Here is a 23,665-nt window from a genome sequence, read left to right as displayed (position 1 = left end):
GCATTGGCTGACATTGATGCGTTTTTTTCTGGCGCTTGGTTTGCTTTATGAGGAACCCAATCTTGAGATTCAGGCAGAAAAAGCCTTGCTGGCGATGTCTCAGGGCCAGGACGAGGCTGAAGTGTATTGCCAAAAATTTCGGAAATGGTCCGTGCTGACCCAGTGGAACGAGTGTGCATTGGCTGCAAATTTTAGAAATGGCCTTTCTGAAGCCATTAAGAATGTGATGGTGGGTTTTCCCATTCCCACAGGTCTGAATGATTCTATGGCCCTGGCTATTCAAATCGACCGGCGGTTGCGGGAGCGCAAGACCGCAAATTCCCTCATGGTGTTGTCTGAACAGGCACCTGATTTAATGCAATGTGATAGAATCCTGACTAGAAATGAGCGAAAAATTCATAGACGCCAGAATGGCTTGTGTTACTACTGTGGTGATTCTACACATGTTATCTCAGCATGCTCTAAACGTCTTACTAAGGTTGTTAGTCCGGTCGCCATTGGTAATTTGCAACCTAAGTTTATTCTATCTGTAACTTTGATTTGCTCACTGTCATCGTATCCTGTCATGGCGTTTGTGGACTCAGGTGCTGCCCTGAGCCTTATGGATCTGTCATTTGCCAAGCGCTGCGGATTTGTTCTTGAGCCATTGGAAAATCCTATCCCTCTTAGGGGTATTGATTCTACGCCATTGGCAAAAAATAAACCGCAGTTTTGGACACAGGTTACCATGTGCATGACTCCCGAACATCGGGAGGTAATACGTTTTCTTGTTCTGCATAAAATGCATGATTTGGTTGTTTTGGGTTTGCCATGGTTACAGACCCATAATCCAGTCTTGGACTGGAAGGCTATGTCAGTGTCAAGTTGGGGCTGCCATGGAATTCATGGAGATTCCCTGCCCTTGTCTATTGCTTCTTCTACGCCTTCGGAAGTTCCGGCGTATTTGTCTGATTATCAGGATGTCTTCAGCGAGTCTAAGTCCAGTGCACTGCCTCCTCATAGGGAATGTGACTGTGCAATAGATTTGATTCCTGGCAGTAAGTTTCCTAAGGGGAGACTGTTTAATCTGTCGGTACCTGAACATACCGCGATGCGTTCATATATCAAGGAGTCTCTTGAAAAGGGGCATATCCGTCCTTCTTCTTCCCCTCTTGGTGCGGGATTCTTTTTTGTGGCCAAAAAGGACGGATCTTTGAGGCCTTGTATTGACTATCGGCTTTTAAATAAGATCACTGTCAAATTTCAGTATCCTTTGCCGCTGTTGTCAGATTTGTTTGCCCGGATTAAAGGTGCCAAGTGGTTCACCAAGATAGACCTTCGTGGTGCGTACAACCTTGTGCGCATTAGGCAGGGCGATGAATGGAAAACCGCATTCAATACGCCCGAAGGTCATTTTGAGTACTTGGTGATGCCATTTGGGCTCTCTAATGCCCCTTCAGTTTTTCAGTCCTTCATGCATGACATTTTCCGGAAGTATCTGGATAAATTTTTGATTGTTTATCTGGATGATATTCTGTTTTTTTCTGATGATTGGGACTCGCATGTGGAGCAGGTCAGGATGGTTTTTGAGATTCTGCGTGAAAATTCTTTGTTTGTAAAAGGCTCAAAGTGTCTCTTTGGTGTACAGAAGGTTCCCTTTTTGGGGTTCATTTTTTCCCCTTCTGCTGTGGAGATGGATCCAGTCAAGGTCCGAGCTATTCATGATTGGACTCAACCCTCGTCAGTTAAGAGTCTTCAGAAGTTCTTGGGTTTTGCTAACTTCTACCGTCGTTTTATCGCAAATTTCTCTAGCGTTGTTAAACCGCTGACGGATATGACCAAGAAAGGCTCTGATGTAGCTAACTGGGCTCCTGCTGCCGTGGAGGCTTTTCAGGAGTTGAAACGCCAATTTACTTCGGCGCCTGTTTTGTGCCAGCCTGACGTCTCACTTCCCTTTCAGGTTGAGGTGGATGCTTCGGAGATTGGGGCAGGGGCCGTTTTGTCGCAGAGAGGCCCTGGTTGCTCTACTATGAGGCCTTGTGCCTTTTTCTCTAGGAAGTTTTCGCCGGCAGAGCGAAATTATGATGTGGGCAATCGGGAGTTGTTGGCCATGAAGTGGGCATTTGAGGAGTGGCGTCATTGGCTCGAGGGTGCTAAGCATCGTGTGGTGGTCTTGACTGATCACAAGAATCTGATGTATCTCGAGTCTGCTAAACGCCTGAATCCTAGACAGGCCCGCTGGTCATTGTTTTTCTCCCGTTTTGACTTTGTGGTCTCGTATTTACCAGGTTCTAAGAATGTGAAGGCCGATGCTCTGTCTAGGAGCTTTGTGCCTGATGCTCCTGGAGTCGCTGAACCTGTGGGTATTCTTAAGGAAGGAGTTATCGTGTCTGCTATTTCTCCAGATCTGCGACGTGTGTTGCAGAGATTTCAGGCTGGTAGGCCTGACTCTTGTCCACCTGACAGATTGTTTGTGCCTGCTAGATGGACCAGCAGAGTCATTTCCGAGGTTCATTCCTCGGTGTTGGCAGGGCACCCGGGAATTTTTGGCACCAGAGATCTGGTGGCCAGGTCCTTTTGGTGGCCTTCCTTGTCAAGGGATGTGCGGTCATTTGTGCAGTCCTGTGGTACTTGTGCCCGAGCTAAGCCTTGTTGCTCTCGTGCCAGCGGGTTGCTCTTGCCCTTGCCTGTCCCGAAGAGACCTTGGACACACATCTCTATGGATTTCATTTCGGATCTTCCGGTGTCTCAGGGCATGTCTGTCATCTGGGTCATATGTGATCGTTTCTCCAAGATGGTCCATCTGGTTCCTTTGCCTAAGCTGCCTTCCTCTTCTGATCTGGTTCCTGTGTTCTTCCAGAACGTGGTTCGTTTGCACGGCATTCCTGAGAATATTGTGTCGGACAGAGGATCCCAGTTTGTTTCCAGGTTCTGGCGATCCTTTTGTGGTAGGATGGGCATTGATTTGTCGTTTTCGTCCGCTTTCCATCCCCAGACTAACGGACAAACGGAGCGAACTAATCAGACTCTGGAGGCTTATTTGAGGTGTTTTGTCTCTTCTGATCAGGATGATTGGGTGACCTTCTTGCCGTTGGCTGAATTTGCCCTTAATAATCGGGCTAGTTCCGCCACCTTGGTTTCGCCATTTTTCTGCAACTCTGGTTTCCATCCTCGTTTTTCCTCGGGACATGTGGAGCCTTCTGACTGTCCTGGGGTGGATTCCGTGGTGGATAGGTTGCAGCGGATCTGGAGTCATGTGGTGGACAACTTGAAGTTGTCACAGGAGAAGGCTCAGCGTTTTGCCAACCGCCGCCGCGGTGTGGGTCCCCGACTTCGCGTTGGGGATTTGGTATGGCTGTCTTCTCGATTTGTTCCTATGAAGGTCTCCTCTCCCAAATTTAAGCCTCGCTTCATTGGTCCTTACAAGATATTGGAAATCATTAATCCTGTATCCTTTCGCCTGGATCTTCCGGTGTCGTTTGCCATTCACAACGTATTTCATAGGTCCTTGTTGCGGCGGTACGTTGTGCCTGTGGTTCCTTCTGCTGAGCCTCCTGCTCCGGTGTTGGTTGAGGGCGAGTTGGAGTACGTGGTGGAGAAGATCTTAGATTCTCGTCTCTCCAGGCGGAGGCTTCAGTACCTGGTCAAGTGGAAGGGCTATGGTCAGGAGGATAATTCCTGGGTGGTCGCCTCTGATGTGCATGCGGCCGATTTAGTTCGTGCCTTTCACGCCGCTCATCCTGATCGCCCTGGTGGTCTTGGTGAGGGTTCGGTGACCCCTCACTAAGGGGGGGGTACTGTTGTGAATTTACCTTTTGGCTCCCTCTAGTGGTTACTAGTGATTTGACTCTGGGTATGTCATTCATCCCTTGTATGCTCACCTGGGTCGTTAGGTCAGGGGTGTTGCTATATAAGCTCCCTGGACCTTCAGTTCAATGCCTGGCTACGTTGTTATCAGAGCTAATCTGTTGTGCTCTTGTCTACTGATCCTGGTTCCTGCTAAATTAAGCTAAGTCTGCTTTCTTGCTTTTTGCTATTTGTTTTTGTTTGCATTTTTGTCCAGCTTGTACATAATCTGTATCCTAACCTTGCTGGAAGCTCTAGGGAGGCTGGAGTTCTCCCCCCGGGCCGTTAGACGGTTCGGGGGTTCTTGTATCTCCAGTGTGGAATTTTGTTAGGGTTTTTGTTGACCATATAAGTTATCTTACTACATTCTGCTATTAGTAAGTGGGCCTCTCTTTGCTAAACCTAGTTCATCTCTGTGTTTGTCATTTCCTCTTACCTCACCGTTATTATTTGTGGGGGGCTTGTATCCGACTTTTGGGGTCTATTCTCTGGAGGCAAGAGAGGTCTTTGTTTTCCTCTTCTAGGGGTAGTTAGACCTCCGGCTGGCGCGAGACATCTAGCGACCAACGTAGGCATGTTCCCCGGCTACTTCTAGTGTTGGCGTTAGGAGTAGTTATATGGTCAACCCAGTTACCACTGCCCTATGAGCTGGATTTTTGTACGTCGCAGACTTACTTGTTCCTCTGAGACCCTCGCCATTGGGGTCATAACAATACCTATCTGTGTCTGTACTGTAGTATATAACATATATTACTATATACCTACAGTGCAGATACAGATAGGTATATACTACAGTACAGATAGACATATAATAATACATGATATATAATATTTTAGAAATATTGCCCAAGATTGGGAATATTGTATTCGGTAGGGTCCAATTTGAGACATTCATGAATTAGCTAAAAAGGAGGGTGGCTACCAGAAGGCCCTCATTTTACTTGCTATAAGTAGAAATATACTTGGCACTTAGAGAGGATCTGACCAGTCCTTCGCCTCCGCCTGGCCGACCTGTCACTACTTATTACCGTGCAATGTAATAGCGAGCAGTGTGACAATTAATTACTCACTATTTCTCCCCATAGCTTAAATAATTAGAGACAAGCTCCTTGAGTGACCGAAGCTGAGTATCTACATCTTTCCTTTCTACAGTATAGCCAGGAAGACCTACATGCATAGAGATCAGTGCCAGATCTGCTACATCTCTGCTTATGGTTCCAGGCGGAGTGTCGGTTCAATAGTGCATTGTATTTAGAACTACTGTACCCACTTGGTTGATAATGATTATCGATTTTAGATTATTAAAGGGGGTGTCCAGGTTTGGGAAAATGACTTCTTTGTCCCCAAAACAGCACCACTCCTGTCTGTAGGTTGTGTGTAGTATTGCAGCTTAGTCCTATTTACGTTTAGTAAAGCGGAGTTTCAGTTATAGCCCCCATGGACAGGTATGGACAAAAAGCAGCCATGTTTTTCTAATCATGTACAACCCAATTAAATCAAAAGTTAGTTATTGATTAAATGCTCAGTGGTTTATGGCAGAGAAAGTAAAGAATATTTTTTTTTGTCCTGTGAAATATTAACCCTTTTCAGAATAATGATCTGCTGATCGACCTATGTCCCTTTTCTAACTGTGGCCAGCCGGGTATTTTCCCTTAGAAAACCCATGAAAAAACAAAATAAGCATATACCCTATAATAAGTAAATAGGTACATAGTAATGTTACATGTAAATAACACAGGGTGCTTAGTTAACATTACTTTGATAAAAAAAGCATAATAGCCATCCACTGCGACAAGGTGTACCCCAATTGGGATAGTTGTATTCTGTCTCTAGTACTAAAACCTTACCTTGTGACCTCAATGTAGATAAGGAAAGTGCAGGACCCGGGCCTGACAGGGGGAGTGGCTCACAGGATCCTCTGGGGCGTGTCTTTAGACTGCTCTGCATTATTACCCTGCGAGCCATGCCCCCTTGTAAAGACGATAATAATTAGTACTAAATAAAAAATTCTATATCTCTGGGACCATATGATGGATTTACAAAGAACAAAAAAATGCAATACTCAGGGGAGCAGCGTGAATAAAAATAAGAACAAAAACTGGCTATTTTTGACCTGATGACAGCTCCTCTTTAAATGGTGGTTGGAATACATTTGGAAGGGATTCTTCTGCTCAATGCCAATTGAGAGGTCTTCATCCAGTGGCTCTCCAGATGTTGCAAGAATAGACTTTCAAGCCTGCGGTTGTCATGATATGCTGGGAGTTATAGTGTAGAAACGGATGGAGATCTACACAATGGAAACCACGACCTTTGATAACCTGATGGAGATCTACACAATGGAAACCACGGCCTTTGATAACCTGATGGAGATCTACACAATGGAAACTACGGCCTTTGATAACCTGATGGCAGTGGAGTTAAGACTGACTTGTACCATTCTTCAGAAAATGAACAAAATGACAAAAAAACAAAAATATACTGATATTGTTTCTTTTTTTTTTTGAGAGCTAAATTGGTAGTTAGTCCTTGCTATGAATCATCCAGACCAGGGCGCTGAAGGCCCCTTGATGGTGCAGGACATAAGGTATTTGCCCCCTTTCCCACCTATTTTCCAGTGGCTGCTCTTCTATAGCGGCTGGTACATCTACCATGAGATAATTGCATCCACTTTGCAGTAGGAGATTTCATTTTTCCAGATGCTCTTGTTCCTGTCAAAATTGTGTTTTAATACCTTGAAATATTAATGACCATTCAGCAAAACGCGAGATGTCCTGCTCGTTACATAACCAGACTAAGTGTGTCCCAATTAGTGGTTCTTCATTGTTGGCCCAGGAACGGTTTCCGGTATGATTCCTCTTTGGTTATCCAAGCATGAATGAGGTTAGCCCCAGTCCCCAGGAGCCTATAAAATGTCTTGTACTTTTACATTATGTATTTATGCTGCATTGTGTGAATGATGCCTTAATAATTATTACTTCTGCAGTCTTATGTTATGATTAACTGGTGGCATATGACCTAAGCTTGTGTGTCAGGCTGGGCCACATTATGGTCACTTTATCACATTAAGGAGCTGCTCCAAAATCCTCTTCACAAACACTTGGAAGACTCTTTGATTTTGAAATGAGGAGTCTTTTTAGAATTTTTTTTTTTACCCGAATAGGTGAATGGCAATTCTTTTGAAGTGTATCCTTATGGTATCTGCTCAAAATTAAGAACTGGACAATCAAAAGGCTGCAAAAGCTCTTCCAAAGCCCCTCAAATTCCCTTCCGGAAAATAAAAGATCCTGACTGAACAGGAAGTCTAGTATAGTATCCAATGTAGCTCCCAAGCAACATGTATCTACCAAAAATTTGAGCATATAACCACCAAAGAAAAAGGTATCATAAAAAATACGCTTTTATTTCAAAATCAATTATGATACATAATAGATATAAATCACAGAGTAATCATTTGGAAGCAGAGCAATTGACTACAGTTAAGGGTGCATCAAAAAAACAAAGTGTTACCCCAGGAACAAAGAAAGAAAGAAAATTGTCTCACAGAACCAAAAACGCCAATACTTAAATATACAATATAAAGTGACGGTGCACTAAGTTCCATCCATGCTATACAGTCCTATATAAGCTGGGCCACATTATTATTAAGCTAGAATATAATCATAATGATTAATACCACTGGTCATTGACCATATGCCTAAATAATGAGAAAAACATGGTCCCACCCATTAATTCTTACCCATATCAGCGTCCATGGGGATAAACACGCACCCCTACGTGCGTTTCACAATAGCCATATGGTCACTGACCAGTGATATTAATTGTTATGATGATATGTTAGCTTAATAACAATGTTCCACAGTGTACTGCTTCTTGTCTTCCCCTGCACCTCTCTCACGGTTACATAGCACGGGCCCGGGTCGGACCGTCCCTGATGGTTCCTTCGAATTACCAGAGTCAGTTGCCACTGGGAGAGTAAGAGAGTAAGCGTTACCGTTGCTCGCGATGCTCCCGGCAGCTGGCGTTCCCAGTAATGCCTTGCGTGCAATGACCTCTGATGACGTCTGCATAGGCAGCATCAATAGTAAAAAGAGAGAGAGCGAGCAAGAGAGAATTTCCCTGACTGGAAATTCTTCCGCGCATGCTCAATTTCAAAAGACGGAACCCATCGCTGGATTCCTGCTTTTGACAGTCAGCGACAGATCCTGCGTTCATAGGCTTCCATTATAGCCAACGTTGGGCAGCGCAGGATCTGTCGCTGAGCTATTTTCCGACGTACAGAATAAGGCTTCTTTCACACTAGCGTCGTACCGCCGTACCGACGCTAGCAGTGAATGCGCCGCACAACGGGAGCAGCGGATGCTGTTTTTCCACGCATCCGCTGCCCCATTGTGAGGTGCGGGGAGGTGGGGGCGGAGTTCCGGACGCGCATGCGCGGTCGGAAATGGCGGTCCGTCGGCAGCAAAAAAAGTTACATGGAACGTTTTTTGCAGCCGACGGTCCGCCACAACACGGCGCAACCGTCGCACGACGGTTGTGACATGTGGCAATGCGTCGCAAATGCGTTGCTACTGTTAGTCAATGGTGAAAAAACGCATCCAGCAAACACTTTTGCAGGATGCGTTTTTTCGCCAAAACGACGCATTGCGACGTATTGCAAAAAACGCTAGTGTGAAAGTACCCTAAACGTTCCTCTGTGCGTTGTCCCCGCAAAACGGACAGCAATTTTCTGACGGACCGAGTGCACGACGGATGAAATGGATGACCATCCGTCACAATCCGTCACTAATACAAGTCTATGAGAAAAAACAGGATCCAGCAGAAAAATTTGCTGGATCCTGTTTTTTCAAAAATGGACGGATTTCGACGGGAGCTCAAAGACGTAAGTGTGAAAGAGGACTAAGCTGCCCTTCTGTGCTGCGCTATGTGTAGGTGCCAAGTTCCTTCTGTCTGTACTCACTGTTTCTGTGGGGTCCTCCGACCATTTCACCCCGGTCCTTAGAGTGTCCGCCCATGCAAAGAGCTGCCACATACTGACGCTGCTTAGGGTCTTTTGCTGTACGGACGTGCTGTTGAGGATGGCTAGGCCTGACTATCCCTCATTCCGGAACTGCTGATGTGTCCTGGGCCTATAGCCCATGTGGACCCTTTGGGTGCTCCCGCCCTACTGACCTGTTCCAACAACTATTCCCTGTCTTACCAAGCAGCAGCCCCTCCTATGTAATTAACCCTATGCTAACTCTATCCACTAACTGTAAATTGTGTATACTAGGATGCCCCCATCTAGTGGTAAATCCTACACACTACAATTACCCTATGCAATGTAAACAATATACATTTAACACTGATGGCAATACACCAAACGATGTAGCAGTACCAATTGAATAGACAATGGTGTTACACTATAGATGTGGCAGTACCAAAGTAATATATATATATATATATATATATACACATTAAAGAAAAAAGGAGCATCATCCTTCACTTTCTTACATGTCCACCCTTGCAGACTGTTAACAAGAAGTCGTTTATTATATGGCCTTTTAAGAACTCTGGCGTACGGGCACCGTCTTTCCTAAAGTCATCGGCTCACTATATAACCCAAGTAAATATTTATATATACAGATGGACAGAGAGACAGAGCGGATATGGAAGTTATCAGTTTATTAACAGCATATGGTCGGGTCATGTGTTTCCCCATTATCTGCCATTTGTTTCCCAGAGTTTAGAAGGAAACGTTTCCTGTTTGCTCTGTGATGTTGCTGGTGTATTGTGGGGCTCCATACGGATGGTATCGTTTACTTTTAGGAATGGGGACAGGGATTTTATTTCATGATTTGTAGCCAGTAACTTGTAAAATTGCTGATAACAGAGAACAATAGGATTATTTAGCTGTATAGTTTATGAAAATTAGATGGACCTTAAATGTTATGTCTTTTGGAGTGGACCGGTCACTTGTCGTACCATTGTAATTTTTGTTTTATACCCTATGTAAATGCCGCTGTTCTCCTGAATACGGCGCTGTTTTTCTTTTGTTCCTGCGCCTCTCCTATCCTGAGATATGGCCACTTGTTCCCTGTATAGAAATCTAGGCTTTTAGGCCAACTGGGTGTGATATTCAAGATGACAGCTATAGAGAAAAGTCAAGTACCACTTCCACTTGGCTAACAAGACTATACATATATAAAGAGTAGAGGAGGCTGTATCGCAGGAAAGGAGAGGGGCAGGAACAAAAGAAAAACAACGCCAGATTCAGGAGAACAGCGGAATTTACACCAGGTAAAAAATACATATTTATGGCACGTGACAGGTCTCAATTAAGGTTTATTTGATACTGTCCAAGTCATATATCTATGTTTATAGATATATGTGTATTTATGGGTGTGTGTATACAGCTGTGCTCAAAAGTTTACATACCCTGAGAGAATTTCTGCTTTCTTGGCCTTTTTTCAGATAATATGAATGATAACACCAACACTTTTTCTCCACTCATAGTTAGTGGTTGGGTGAAGCCATTTATTGTCAAACTACTGTGTTTTCTTTTTTAAAAATCATAATGACATCCCATAATATCCAAATGACCATGATCAAAAGTTCACATACCCTGGTGATTTTGGCCAGATAACATGCATAGAAGTTGACACAAATGGGTTTGAATGGCTACTAAAGGTAACATCTTTACCTGTGACCCATTTGCTTGTAATCGGTGTGTGCGCATAAAAGCTGAGGTAGTTTCTGGGATCCAGACAGACTCTTGCATCTTTCATCCAGCCACTGATGTTTCTGGATTGTGAGTCAAAGGGAAAGCAAAAGTATTGTCAATGGATCTACGGGAAAAAGTAGTTGAACTGTATAAAACAGGAAAGGGATACAAAAAGATATCCAAGGAATTGATAATGCCAGTCAGCAGAGTACAAACTGTGATTAACAAATGGAAAGTCAGGGGCTCTGTTAAAACAAAACCACGGTCAGGTAGACCAACAAAAATGTCATCCACAACTGCAAGGAAAATTGTTCGGGATGCAAAGAAAAACCCACAAAAAACATCAGCTGAAATACAGGACTCTCTGAAAACTAGCGGTGTGGCTGCTTCAAGATGCACAATAAGGAGGTACTTGAAGAAAAAAGGGCTGCATGGTCAAGTTGTCAGAAGAGAGCCATTACTGCGCAAATGCCACAAAGTATCTCGCCTACAATACGCAAAACAGCACAGAGACAAGCCTCAAAACTTCTGGAGGAAGGTAATTTGGAGTGATGAGACCAAAACTGAACTTTTTTGTCACAACCATAAACGTTACATTTGAAGAGAGGGCAACAAGGCCCATGATGAAAGGAACACCATTCCTACTGTAAAGCATGGAGGTGGATCGCTGATGTTTTTAGGGATGTATGAGCTACAAAGTCACAGGAAACTTGGTCATGGTTGAAAGAAAGATGAACGCAGTACATTATCAGCAAATACTGGAGGCAAATTTGCACTCATCAGCCCAAAAGCTGTGCATGGGATGTACTTGGACGTTTCAACACAATAACAATCCAAAACACAAGGCCAAGTCAACCTGTCATTGGCTACAGCAGAACAAAGTGAAGGTTCTAGAGTGGCCATCTCAGTCTCCTGACCTCAATATCATTGAGCCACTCTGGGGAGATCTCAAGCGCGCAGTTCATACTAGACAGCCCAGGAATTTACAGGAACTGGAGGCTTTTTTCCAAGAAGAGTGGGCAGCTTTACCACTGAGAAAATAAATAATAAATAAAAAACCTCATCCACAACTGCCACAAAAGACTTCAAGCTGTCATTGACATTAGACGGGGCAATACTCGGTATTAAGAAATGGGGTATGTGAACTTTTGATCAGGGTCACTTGGATGTTTTGGGTTGTCATTATGATTTAAAAAGAGAAAACACAGTAGTTTGACAATAAATGGCTTCACCCAACCACTAACCATGATTGGAGAAAAAGTTTTGGTGTTATCATTCATATTATCTTAAAAAAGGCCAAGAAAGCAAAAATTCAGCCAGGGTATGTAAACTTTTGAGCACAACTGTATTCATATAGTAATTTATGTAATTAATTGGCTGTGGCTTCTAAGTTCTACTTAGAAAGTCGCTGTCGTTTTAATTTTTATTTCAGAAATCAATAGTACACATGAAAATAAGAAACACTGTAATAAATCTAATCAGGGAAATCTGCTTCTTTCTCCTCCTGGACTGATTTTTCACTCTCAATTCATAGGTAAAATTTGTATTCTGTGAATACAGACGTTCACATAACTGAGATAGGAGATAACAGTTGGTGCTTTTAAACTTCTATGGAGGGGGAGAAGCTAGAGGCCGACACAGACATTCTGCTGAAAGTTTTTCATAGAATTTTATGAGCACCAACTGCAATATCCTTTCCCAGTAATGGGAAAGTCTGTACTCCCTGAAAGCAGATTTTACCATGAATTGAAAATGTTGAGAATGAAGGATCAGTCCAGGAGGAGAAAGAAGCAGATTTTTCTGATAAGGTGTGTTACAAAGTGTCTTATTGACTTATGGAAAATAAATAAGTAAATACAAGGACGGTTGCTCCTTAATCTCCATATTACCCTTAGGGACAACTCCTTTTCAGGCAGGTTTATTGCTCCTACAAGACGCAGGCAATAAAGGGTTGCCTTCTGATGATAGGTTTCTTTGTCATTTCCTTTACGCAGGTTTCCAGTCACACTGAGTTACAGCCATGCCTCTCGGGAAAAATGGAAAAAAGAAAATTGAAGACATCAATATGGTGTACAACATCAAGGAGAAGCTGGGAGCGTGAGTATCATTTAGTTCTACAAGACTGGGCTTCCTCCTTATTGCATCTTTGTGGCAAGGTGTCTTCTTTGTACTTAGAAATATGAGAAGACGCCAAACAATGGGCTTAAAAAATGGCACAAATACTTGTAATAACAGTAGAAAACATGAAGACATTTATTTTTTCATTTTTTTTACTGTAATTGTCCATTGTGTGAGATAAGTACATATTTTATTGTTATTTTTTAAAAACATTTTCAAGGCTTGGCAATATCCTGATATTCTGATTTATTTTGTGTCTGAGACTTTTTTTCAGATTATGATATTTGATGACCCACTGTCACTTTTGCAAGTAGAGATGAGCCAATTGATTTGTAGGACCATGGCCATTATTCTGTGGTCGCTGGACCGGAGTCCTGAGCATCGCCTTCTTTCTGATGACATCACCTGCCCCTCTTTTGGTTAGCCAGCCTGGTGCTACACCATGCATCTATCATGCTGCAACAATGATGTTGAACCAGGCCGGCTAACTAAAAGAAGAGCTGCAGATGCCGTCAGAATGGAGGTGGTATCGCAGGGCTAGGCCACGGAATACTGTCATAAGGGACGTCGCATACATGGGAGGATGGATGCACCCTAGAAGAAGCTTGGTTCCTTGGTGCTTGCACCTTGAAAGTGACTTTGCAGGTCCTAAAGTTCAGAGTATGTGACCATGTGGATGGATGGCTGACTGGATGGCATGGGGAGATGGACTGGTTGGCAGGTGCAGCCTATAAACGTAGGGGTGTTGGAATCGGATTCTTGGGAGGCAAAATACATGGTGGAACACAATGTAAGAAATAAAAGAATGCTAAGTGCCATCAAGTCTCTCTTCGTGAAGTTCAGTGGTTGTGACCATGTGCATGGATGGCTGACTGGATGGCATGGGGAGATGGACTGGTTGGCAGGTGCAGCCTATAAACGTAGGGGTGCTGGGTGTTGGAATTGGATTTTTTGGAGGCAATTTATATGGAACACAATGTCAGAAACAAAAGAATGCTAAGTGCCAGCAAGTCTCTTCCTAAAGTTCAATGGTATTGACCATGTGGATGGTGAAAAGGTATCAATGGAGGTCCTAGGACAGTGGTCCCCAACCTGTGGCTGTTGGAAAACCACAACCCACAGTTGACTCTTGGTATAGAAACTCATCAGCTTGTATTATGGCCAAAAGCCGGACCAGAGTTCTAAGTTCTCACCCATCCCTTGTAGATTGTGAGCCTTCGCGGGCAGGGTCCTCTCTCCTCCTGTACCAGTTATGACTTGTATTGTTTAAGATTATTGTACTTGTTTTTATTATGTATACCCCTCCTCCCATGTAAAGCGCCATGGAATAAATGGCGCTATAACAATAAATAATAATAATAATAAGTTCTGACCGTCCTCCTCAATTATTTTTCTTCCCCTAGACTTATGAAATATTCATTTTTATAATTGGGTTTCATTATGATACAGTATATATGAAAACTGGCAGCACTTTCCATAATCAATGTCCTCTGAATCTGAAGATGCCTATAAATACCGACTGTTCCTCGTGTGATTGGTGACATCAAAGGCGTATTGATCAAAATGCTGCCCGAAAACAAAACCGTTGACATATCTGGTTTCTCCTCCAGTAATTACATCTATTTATCATTGTCACAATGGCCACTACATTGAGAAATAGATATGAAAATAACCTAGAAGCTTATAAATATGCTGGAAGCATGTGAACCCTCAAGGCTGCCCAATGTCTATAGACATCTATAGGACCTAGATTTTTCCGCTCCCATTTCCCCTCTTCAGAGCATGCGGGGAAACAGGATTGTATGAAGGGCTATTTTTTTTTTCTTTTGGTTATCGATCAAAGGTGTCTAGATGCAACTCGCGCCTTCCCAAAATGGATCGTTTGCAATGAGGTCCAAGCAATCTAAGACATAGATAAAGGGAGTCTGTCTCCCCCAAAATGCATTTTAAAAAGTTATAGAGTGATAAAGGGACTTAGCCCCTATAAAAATCATACTAAAACTCTACCGCTTGATAATACAATGCCTGCAAAAATAAATTTCAATTCAGTTGCAAATGAGGGGATTTGGTGCACCCTTGGCATAGCCTTGAGCCTGGTGCACCATTACACCCCCTCATTATGCATGTTCGGGACATACCCGATTTATGATTGACTGCACTTGCTTCCCAGAGCGAGCCTTTCCTGTACTCAGCCCATATACAAGTAAGCACTATGTGGCGGGTAACAGTGACAATATTATGACACAGCAATGCAACTGAATACAATATCTATGCAACATTCTATCACACACCGTTATTCTTATCTAGCGGTTAAACGACTGTTAATGCCGTTATGTCTCAACTTCACGATCTTCACTCACAGCACTAGACCGTCCCCATCGTACTCTCTGTAAACACCTCTGATCATTACACTGGCCCTAGCCAGGGTCACCGGTATTTCCCGGCAGGCCGCAAGTCCTAGATATGCGAGTCACTGGGTATACAGTGTGTTTGTCGCACTGGCCGTCTCAGTTGCCTGAAGCATGGCCCTAGCCCACACTGTACATCTGCACTGGAAGGAACGGTCCTCTGACTTCTACTGGTGCTGATTACAGACTTCTGCTGGTGCTGATTACAGACTTCTGCTGGTGCTGATTACAGACTTCTGCTGGTGCTGATTACGGACTGCTACCGGCATTGTTTACGGACTTCTACTGGTGCGGCTTATGGACTTCTACTGGTGCTGATTACAGACTTCTGCTGGTGCTGCTTTTGGACTTCTACTTGTGCTGCTTACGGACTTCTGCTGGTGCTTATTACGGACTGCTACTGGCATTGATTACGGACTTCTACTGGTGCTGCTTACGGACTTCTACTGGTGCTGCTTATGGACTTCTGCTGGTGCTGATTACAGACTTCTGCTGGTGCTGATTACGGACTGCTACTGGTGCTGCTTACGGACTTCTGCTGGTGCTTATTATGGACTGCTACTGGCATTGATTACGGACTTCTACTGGTGCTGCTTATGAACTTCTACTGGTGCTGATTACAGACTTCTGCTGGTGCTGATTACAGACTTCTGCTGGTGCTGATTACGGACTGCTACTGGCGTTGATTACGGACTTCTACTAGTGTTGCTTACGGACTTCTACTGGTGCTGCTTATGGACTTCTACTGGTGCTGCTTATGGACTTCTACTTGTGCTGATTACAGACTTCTGCTGGTGCTAATTACGGACTGCTACTGGTGTTGATTACGGACTACTACTAGCGCTGCTTACGGACTTCTACTAGCACTACTTATTGACTTCTACTGGTGCTGCTTATGGACTTCTACTGGTTAACGGACTTTTACTGGTGCGGTGCACAGATATTCCTCACAGCTCAGGCCTTCTCTGGCATCTGACCGCTCTCAGACCGTTCTGTGGCGATGGTGGCTGTAAGCCCACCTAACAGCCACATGACCTGTCCAGGTACAGGTTCTGGCGCCGACTGCCTCTTCTCGGCCCGGCCAGGCCTTTTATAATTGGTATCTGTCACTTGACCTGGTGTCGTCTTTAAGCTCCTCCTGTGGGAACATGGCTTCCCACAAATAGGTTCCTACTACTGTAATTCTTTCTTTACTTTTTACTTTTGCCTTTGACCAACAGACGGCAGTGTTCGTTTGCAATTACTCAGCTAGGCATCAACTTCAACTGTATTCTTCACTCTTGTCCACTACCTTACACACATGCGCACTGACACTGCCTAAGCTCAGCCTCACATGCATACAGGGTCATTTTGGGTGACCACACAATGGGCAGGCATGTTCTTTTCCCTGGCTCTTCTCTGTGAATTCCGCTCATCAAGAAGCATATTGAGTAGTGTCAGGAGAGAGGAGCCATAAAGAAGAACATGCCTGCCCGCTGTGGGTGCGCCAGCAGTGATACTGTGTACGTAAGTGACCAGGCTTATGCAGTGTTAGTGTGCATCCCACACATGTAGGCCGAGTTGAGGAAGCACTTGATATAGTAAGAGAGCTTTGTCAGTTAGAAGCAGGAAAAGCAGGAAAATGGTCGCTCATCAAAGCCCCCTCATTTGCATTCAAAATAAAAGTTATTTTCTCAGATACAGTCCTAGTGAGATTTTTATAGAGAGGGCATGTCCCATACATCACTGAGCAACTTGGTTAAAATGCATTTCTGGGGATGATAGACTCCCTTTAAATTAAGCTTGCATGCCAAGGCCGGTTTCACGCGTCCTGAGATATCTTTGTCCGTGTGACACATCCGTGTGGCAAACGTGTGCCACATCAGTACCACACGGACGGCTGCGGGGAAGCAGTGCTACAGTAAGCGCTGTTCCCCTTCGTGTGGTGCTGAAGCCAGTTGTCATTATTCTCCCCTGCTCGGCCGGCGAACAGGAAGAATAAATGAAAGAAAAAAACGACATGGGGTCCCCCCTAGTTTATTAACCAACCAGACAAAACTCACAGGTGCGGGCTGCTGTTCTCAGGCTGGTAAGGGGCCTTGGATTTGGGCCCTCCAGCCTAAAAACAGCAGCCCACAGCTGCCCAGAAAGGGCGCATCTATTAGATGCACCAATTTTGGAGCTTTGCCCGGTTCTTCCCACTTGCCCTGTAGAGGTGGCAAGTGGGGTAATGAGGGGTTAATGTCACTTTCCTATTGTAAGGTGACATCAAGCCGGCTTAGTAATGGAGAGGTGTCAATAAGACACCTCTCCATTACTAATCCTATAGTTGTTAAAGGGTTAATCAAACACCGCACAGGAAGAAAAAAGTATTTTAATGAAATCAAATAATAAACACAGTTTTGCCATCTTTATTAGTCTGCCATTCCAAGCGAAGCCCTCGATCTCCTGTAAAAATTCAAAATAAAAAAACAACAATATACCCATACCTGTCCAGCGTTCAGCATCTAATAGATGCGCCTTTTTTTGAGCAGCTGCGGGCTGCTGTTTTTAGGCTGGGGGGCCCATATCCATGGCCCCTTACCAGCCTGAGAATAGCAGCCCACACCTGTGAGTTTTGTCTGGTTGGTTAATAAACTAGGGGGGACCCCAAGTCATTTTTTTCTTTCATTCATTCTCCCCTGATCGCTGGCAGAGCAGGGAGAATAATGACAGCCGGCTTCAACACGCTGGGTAACAGCGGCTTTCAGTAGCGCAGCTTCCCCCACGGCCACAGGTGTACACTGTTCTCCGTGTGGCACGTTTTGCGGCCCGTGTGTCCGGGTAAAAACAGACATGTCTGCGTGTTTTGCACACGGACACACGGTCCGTCAAAACACGCTGACAAGCGCATAGACCCATTCATTTGAATGGGTCTACGTGTGTCAGTGTCTCCGGTACATGAGAAAACTGTCACTACACATACCGGAGGCACTGACGTCTGAAAGAGACCTAAGATGGAGGGGATCAGGAGAGTCTGGAGCCCTGTGTTCAATGCCCGAGGTTTAATGGCCTTAGTAAGGGTATCACAGTCAACAGCAATTATCAATGTTTCTAAGAACTGTAAAGGGCGATATACTGAACTGAAAATTAAGTAGAAGCTTTAACGAAGACCTGATCTTTGGATTTGCGATTTGCATCTAAGTGCAGAAAGTTTATGCACTAGGTAAAATGCCAGCTAGTCCTCTGGTCATCAGGCTACATATTAAAATTCCAGAACGAGTCGTTTCCAGACCTGTGTATGCCACGGCCAAGGGTGTAATAATAGGGGATGCTGGAGTAGTGGTAGCATCCAGGCCCTGCTGTCGTAGGGTGCCCAATCGCCCTCCGGCCACATAAGACACATGTATTATAAATGGCTAATGGTACACAAGTTTGGTGGATGGGGGCTGTTGCAGATTTCATATTGGAGCATCTGGTTACTCTTCTGCCAGGGCTATCTAGCAGCCATGTAACTGCAAACATCAGAATATTTGTAGGTTTCCAGGTACTCTCCAATTTACTCATGATTCATATCCGTCTACAGTATCTAGATAAAAAATGTGCAGCTCAAAGGAAAGGTTTAGTGCAGAGGGAACGTCTCTTGTCCTGGGCAAGGGATACACGAGAGATTAGAGGGTGTTTGAGCCCTGAAGACTGAATGACAATGGTTGGAACATGCTGCGAGGGACAGGAGCAGGGAGAGGTCCGTTCGCTCATTTCACACAGCGCTGTCACACACGCTCTCATGTTGTCCGTCACTTTGTGTCTGCAGATCCTTTATCGTGTCTCTTGTTATTTCCATTGTATCTCTTTATATATCCGACTGCATTTACCAGTCGCAGGGTAGACAGGCCACAGCTGAAGGCGAACTATTCTGAATCTTTATGTAGAATTATTAGAAGAGACAACCAGCAGCCCTCAGGAAGTTATAAAGAATGGCTATAAATCCCTGTTCATTAGACCAGAAGAGACAGTCAACACTTATCTAGTAACTGCGGGTAGTTACACTCATGTCATGCGGCAAGCAGACATCCAACGAAAAGATAGCTACTAAGGAATGGAGCAGTTCTTAACAGACCCCTACAGGAAGCCCACTCTACTCACACATCCATACAGGAAGGCCACTCTTCTCACAGTCTCATAAGGTAAGCCCACTCTGCTCACAGACCAATACAGAAGCCCACTCTGCTCACAGACCAATACAGGAAGCTCACTCTGCTCGCACATCCATACAGGAAGGCCAATCTTCTCACAGACCCATACAGGATGCCCACTATGCTCACAAACCCATACAGGATGCCCACTATGCTCACAAACCCATACAGGACGCCCACTCTGCTCACACATCCATACAGGAAGCTCACTCTTTTCATAGACCAATATAGGAAGCCCACTTTGCTCACACATCCACATACCTCCCAACTTTTGAAGATGGCAAATAGGGACAAAGTTTGCGGCGCGCATAGCTCCATACACACGCGCTCCGCTCACCTCGTACACCTTCAGCTCCGCTCCATACACCTCGCACACACGGCTCCGCTCCATACACCTCGCACACACACGGCTCCGCTCCATACACCTCACACACACGGCTCTGCTAAATCCACCTCATACACACATTGCTCCGCTCCATACACCTCGCACACACACACGGCTCCGCTCCATACACGTCGTACACACACGGCTCCGCTCCATACACCTCGTACACACATGGCTCTGCTACATCCACCTCGTACACACAGTGCTCCGCTCCATACACCTCACACACACACACGGCTCCGCTCCATACACCTCGTACCCACATGGCTCCGCTCCATACACCTCGCACACACACGGCTCCGCTCCATACACCTCATACACACACGGCTCTGCTCCATACACCTCGTACACACACGGCTCCGCTCCATACACCTCGCACACACACACCGGCTCTGCTACATCCACACTGTACACCTGACCCCACACATGGCATCATCGACTACTCACTGATCTGCTCTGCATCTGTCGCTCTGTAATAACACAGCAGTGAGCACTGAGCAGCCGAGGCAAACAGGGAGGCTGTGAGTGTGTCCATCCCTCCCTGCTCAGCCCCACTCATTCCACTCACGATTACTAGCCAGGCATTATTAGCTCCAGTCCACTGGTCTGCTGCTTACATTGCCGCCGGCACCTAGGCTGTGTTCGGCTGTTACGTACCTCAAACTAGAAGTGTCCCCTCTCTCTCCCTCTCTGAACAGTGACGCACACTGGGAGACTCAGGAACATACGGAAGGGGAAGGGGCATGGCCTAACAAAAGGGAGTGTGACGGCAGTTTCTCCTGCTGTCTCCGGGATGAGAGCATCCCGCGCTGGACAGCGGGGCAAAGCATCAAATCCAGGACAGTCCCACACAATGAGGGACAGTTGGGAGCTATGCATCCATACAGGAAGCCCACTCTTCTTACAGATCCATACAGGAAGCCCTCTCTGCTTCACAGACCCATACAGGAAGCTCACTCTGCTCACAGACCCATACAGAAAGCCCACTCTGTTCAGATACCCATACAGGAAGCCCACTCTTCTCACAGACCCATACAGAAAGCACACTGTGCTCACAGACCCAAATAGGAAGCCCAATTTACTCATACATCCATAAAGGATGCCCTCTCTGCTTACAGGCCCATACAGGAAGCCCACTCCTCTCACAGACTAAAACATTAAGCCCATTCTGCAACACAGACCCATACAGGAAGCCCACTCTGCTCACACATCCATACAGGAAGCCTACTCTTCTCACAGACCCATACAGGAAGCTCACTCTGCTCACAGACCCATACAGGAAGCCCACTCCACTTACAGACCCCTACAGAAAGCCTACTCTTCCCATAGAGCCAAACAGGAAGCCCACTCTGTTTACACATCCATACAGGAAGCCTACTCTTCTCACAGACCCAAACAGGAAGCCCACTCTGCTCACACATCCATATAGGAAGCCCACTCTTCTCACAGACCCACGCAAGAAGCTCACTCTGCATCACAGACCTATACAGGAAGTTCACTCTGCTCACAGATCCATACAGAAAGCCCACTATGTTCAGATAACCATACAGGAAGCCCACTCTTCTCACAGACCCATACAGAAAGCACACTGTGCTCACAGACCCAAACAGGAAGCACAATTTGCACACACATTCATAATGGAAGCCCACTCTGCTTACAGGCCCATACAGGAAGCCCACTCCTCTCACAGACTCAAACATGAAGCCCACCCTGCTCACAGAACCCAACAGAAAGCCCACTCTTCTCACAAATCCATACATGAAGCCTAGTCTTCTCACAGACCCATACAAGAAGTCCACTCTTCTCACAAACCCATACAGGAATCCCACTCTGCTCACACATCCATATAGGAAGCCCACTCTTCTCACAGACCTATACAGGAAGCCCACTCTGCATCACAGACCTATACAGGAAGCCCACTGTGCTCTGAGGCCCATACCGGAAGCACACCCAGCTTTACCGACCCATACAGGAAGCCAGATCTATTTCACAGTCCCAAACAGGAAGCCCACTCTGCTTGAGGGTCCTGTGACAATCTAGATAAATATTTTCTACACTTACCGAGTCAAGAGTAGGCTTAGGTAGAATTGGTCCTGGGTTGAAGTGTAACCTGGGCATTACCTTATATTGAGGCTCCTTCCTAATGCTTCTTGATAATAATTACAGCCATACAGTGCACAAGTAGCTAGACTATGCAGTGCCCTAATAATAAGGCTAGGCAATTGCCTCAATGGTGCTTCATGAGCTTTGCCTACACATAGGTTTGGGTGCCCTGGGTGGTGTTGGGGATTTCAACTCTGGCTGTCCAAGCTATCAGTGCCAGTGTCTCTCCCTGTGACTCTGTTGTCCAAGGATCCACATACACCTAGAGCTGTCCCCTGCGCCATACTTCCTTGGGTGTTGATACCTTCCAGTCAAGCTCCTGAGCTACAAAGGCAGCTATAATCATTGAATGGCCTGAGTCACACTGCCCTTCTCTCCTTGGAGGAGGATAAAATACAGGATAAAAAGTACAAAAAAAGTAAGCTCAACAATTTAGATGTCCAGTAATCAGAGCAAGGAAAACTGTAGTGCAGTTGGAAAAGAAATCTATCCGGAAGGTATAATCCAGCTCCACTAGTCCCATAAAAAAGTTTTTTATATTATTGAAAAATACTTTAAAATTATTCCAATCAGCATAGAAGTTTCCAAAATGGGGAGAATGATATGGGCATATAACTGTCCCCATTTTGGAGGTTGTGACCTCTATGCTGAATGGAATTATTTTAAAGCATTTTTCAATAAAATAAAAAACTTTTTTATGGGACTAGTTGAGCTGGATTATACCTTACTGATCGAGGATAAAATACAAACCATATTTTTTTCTTTTATGATGGCTACACACTCATTATACAATGTCAGAACCCCCTCACCCACACTAGAGGGTCAACGACCATGTTTCTTGGTTCCTGTTCATATGTTTTTGTAGGGCTTACTGTGTGTGAAATGAGAATGTGTATATAGCAAGCAAGGTTTCTCCTCGAGATATTATCACAAAGGATTTCCCCATCCAGAAGGAGGCTAGAGAATACAAATAAGATCAGTGTTGTTGGTTGTAAGAGTTAATACAATGGTTTATAGGAGAAAAAGATTTGAAAGGGTACTCCATCAAAATCTATAGATGCCATTACGAAAGGAAGAGAAACACAAGGTAGGTCCTGACAAGTCTTTATTTCCACTTCTGCAAGAGTCAAAGATTTGAGTATCGTAAGGCCGGTTTCACACGTCAATTTATTTCCAGTACTGGAATAACCGATACCGGAGATATCCGTGTTCGTGTGTGCACTACTTGCGGCACACGTGTGGCAACCATGTGCCACCCGTGTGCCGCATCAGTACCACACGGACGGCCGCTGGGGAAGATGCACTACAGTAAGCGCTATTCCCCGGCGACTGGTGCTGAAGCCGGCTCTCATCATTCTCCCCTGCTCTGCTGGCGATCAACGCGAGCAGAGGAGAATGATGAGAGATATCTTAAAGTCTGAACGATGACAGCAGGTGGGGGCTTTTGGGACTCTTACCACCATCATCCGACACCTGCTGCCGCTAATAACAGTGACAGCAGGAGCAGATGATCGGGTATTCCACAGCCGCCGCCTGCGATCTAACTAAATAAATGAATGAAAAACCCGACGTGGGTTCCCCCTACTTTCTTGAACCAACCAGGCAAAACTCACAGCTGGGCGCTGCAACCCTCAGATGTCAGCTTCTGCAAGGTTGGTTATCAAGAATAGAGGGGTCCCCACGCTGTTTTTTTAATTATTTAAATAAATAATTAAAACTGTGTGGGGGACCCCCAATTTTTGACAACCAGCCTTGCTAAAGCTCACAGCTGGGGGCTGGTATTCTCAGGCTGGTAAGGGGCCATGGATATTGGCCCTCCAGCCTAAAAACAGCAGCCCACAGCTGCCCAGAGAAGGCACATCTATTAGATGCGCCTTTTCTGGTGCTTTGTCCATCTCTTCCCACTTGCCCCGTAGCAGTGGCAAGAAGGGTTCATATTTGTGGGGTTAATGTCACCTCTGTAATGTCAGGT

The 23,665-nt window shown here is 45.2% G+C and overlaps 1 protein-coding gene across 3 annotated transcripts in view; it reads left to right on the top strand.

The window, feature by feature from the left end:
- The window catches only part of PNCK (pregnancy up-regulated nonubiquitous CaM kinase), a 167,743-nt gene that overhangs the window by 75,723 nt on the left and 68,355 nt on the right, over positions 1-23,665 (top strand). For all 3 annotated transcript variants that reach the window (XM_077283804.1, XM_077283801.1, XM_077283803.1), the window contains exon 2: positions 12,520-12,622. In XM_077283804.1, the coding sequence (XP_077139919.1) occupies positions 12,546-12,622 (77 nt within the window). In that variant the 5' untranslated portion in view covers positions 12,520-12,545. The remainder of the gene's footprint in view (positions 1-12,519; positions 12,623-23,665) is intronic.

This window comes from Ranitomeya variabilis, chromosome 2, assembly GCF_051348905.1.
Source record: "Ranitomeya variabilis isolate aRanVar5 chromosome 2, aRanVar5.hap1, whole genome shotgun sequence".
NCBI classification, from domain to species: Eukaryota; Metazoa; Chordata; class Amphibia; order Anura; family Dendrobatidae; genus Ranitomeya; species Ranitomeya variabilis.
This window is presented reverse-complemented; position numbering and strand designations above follow the sequence as displayed.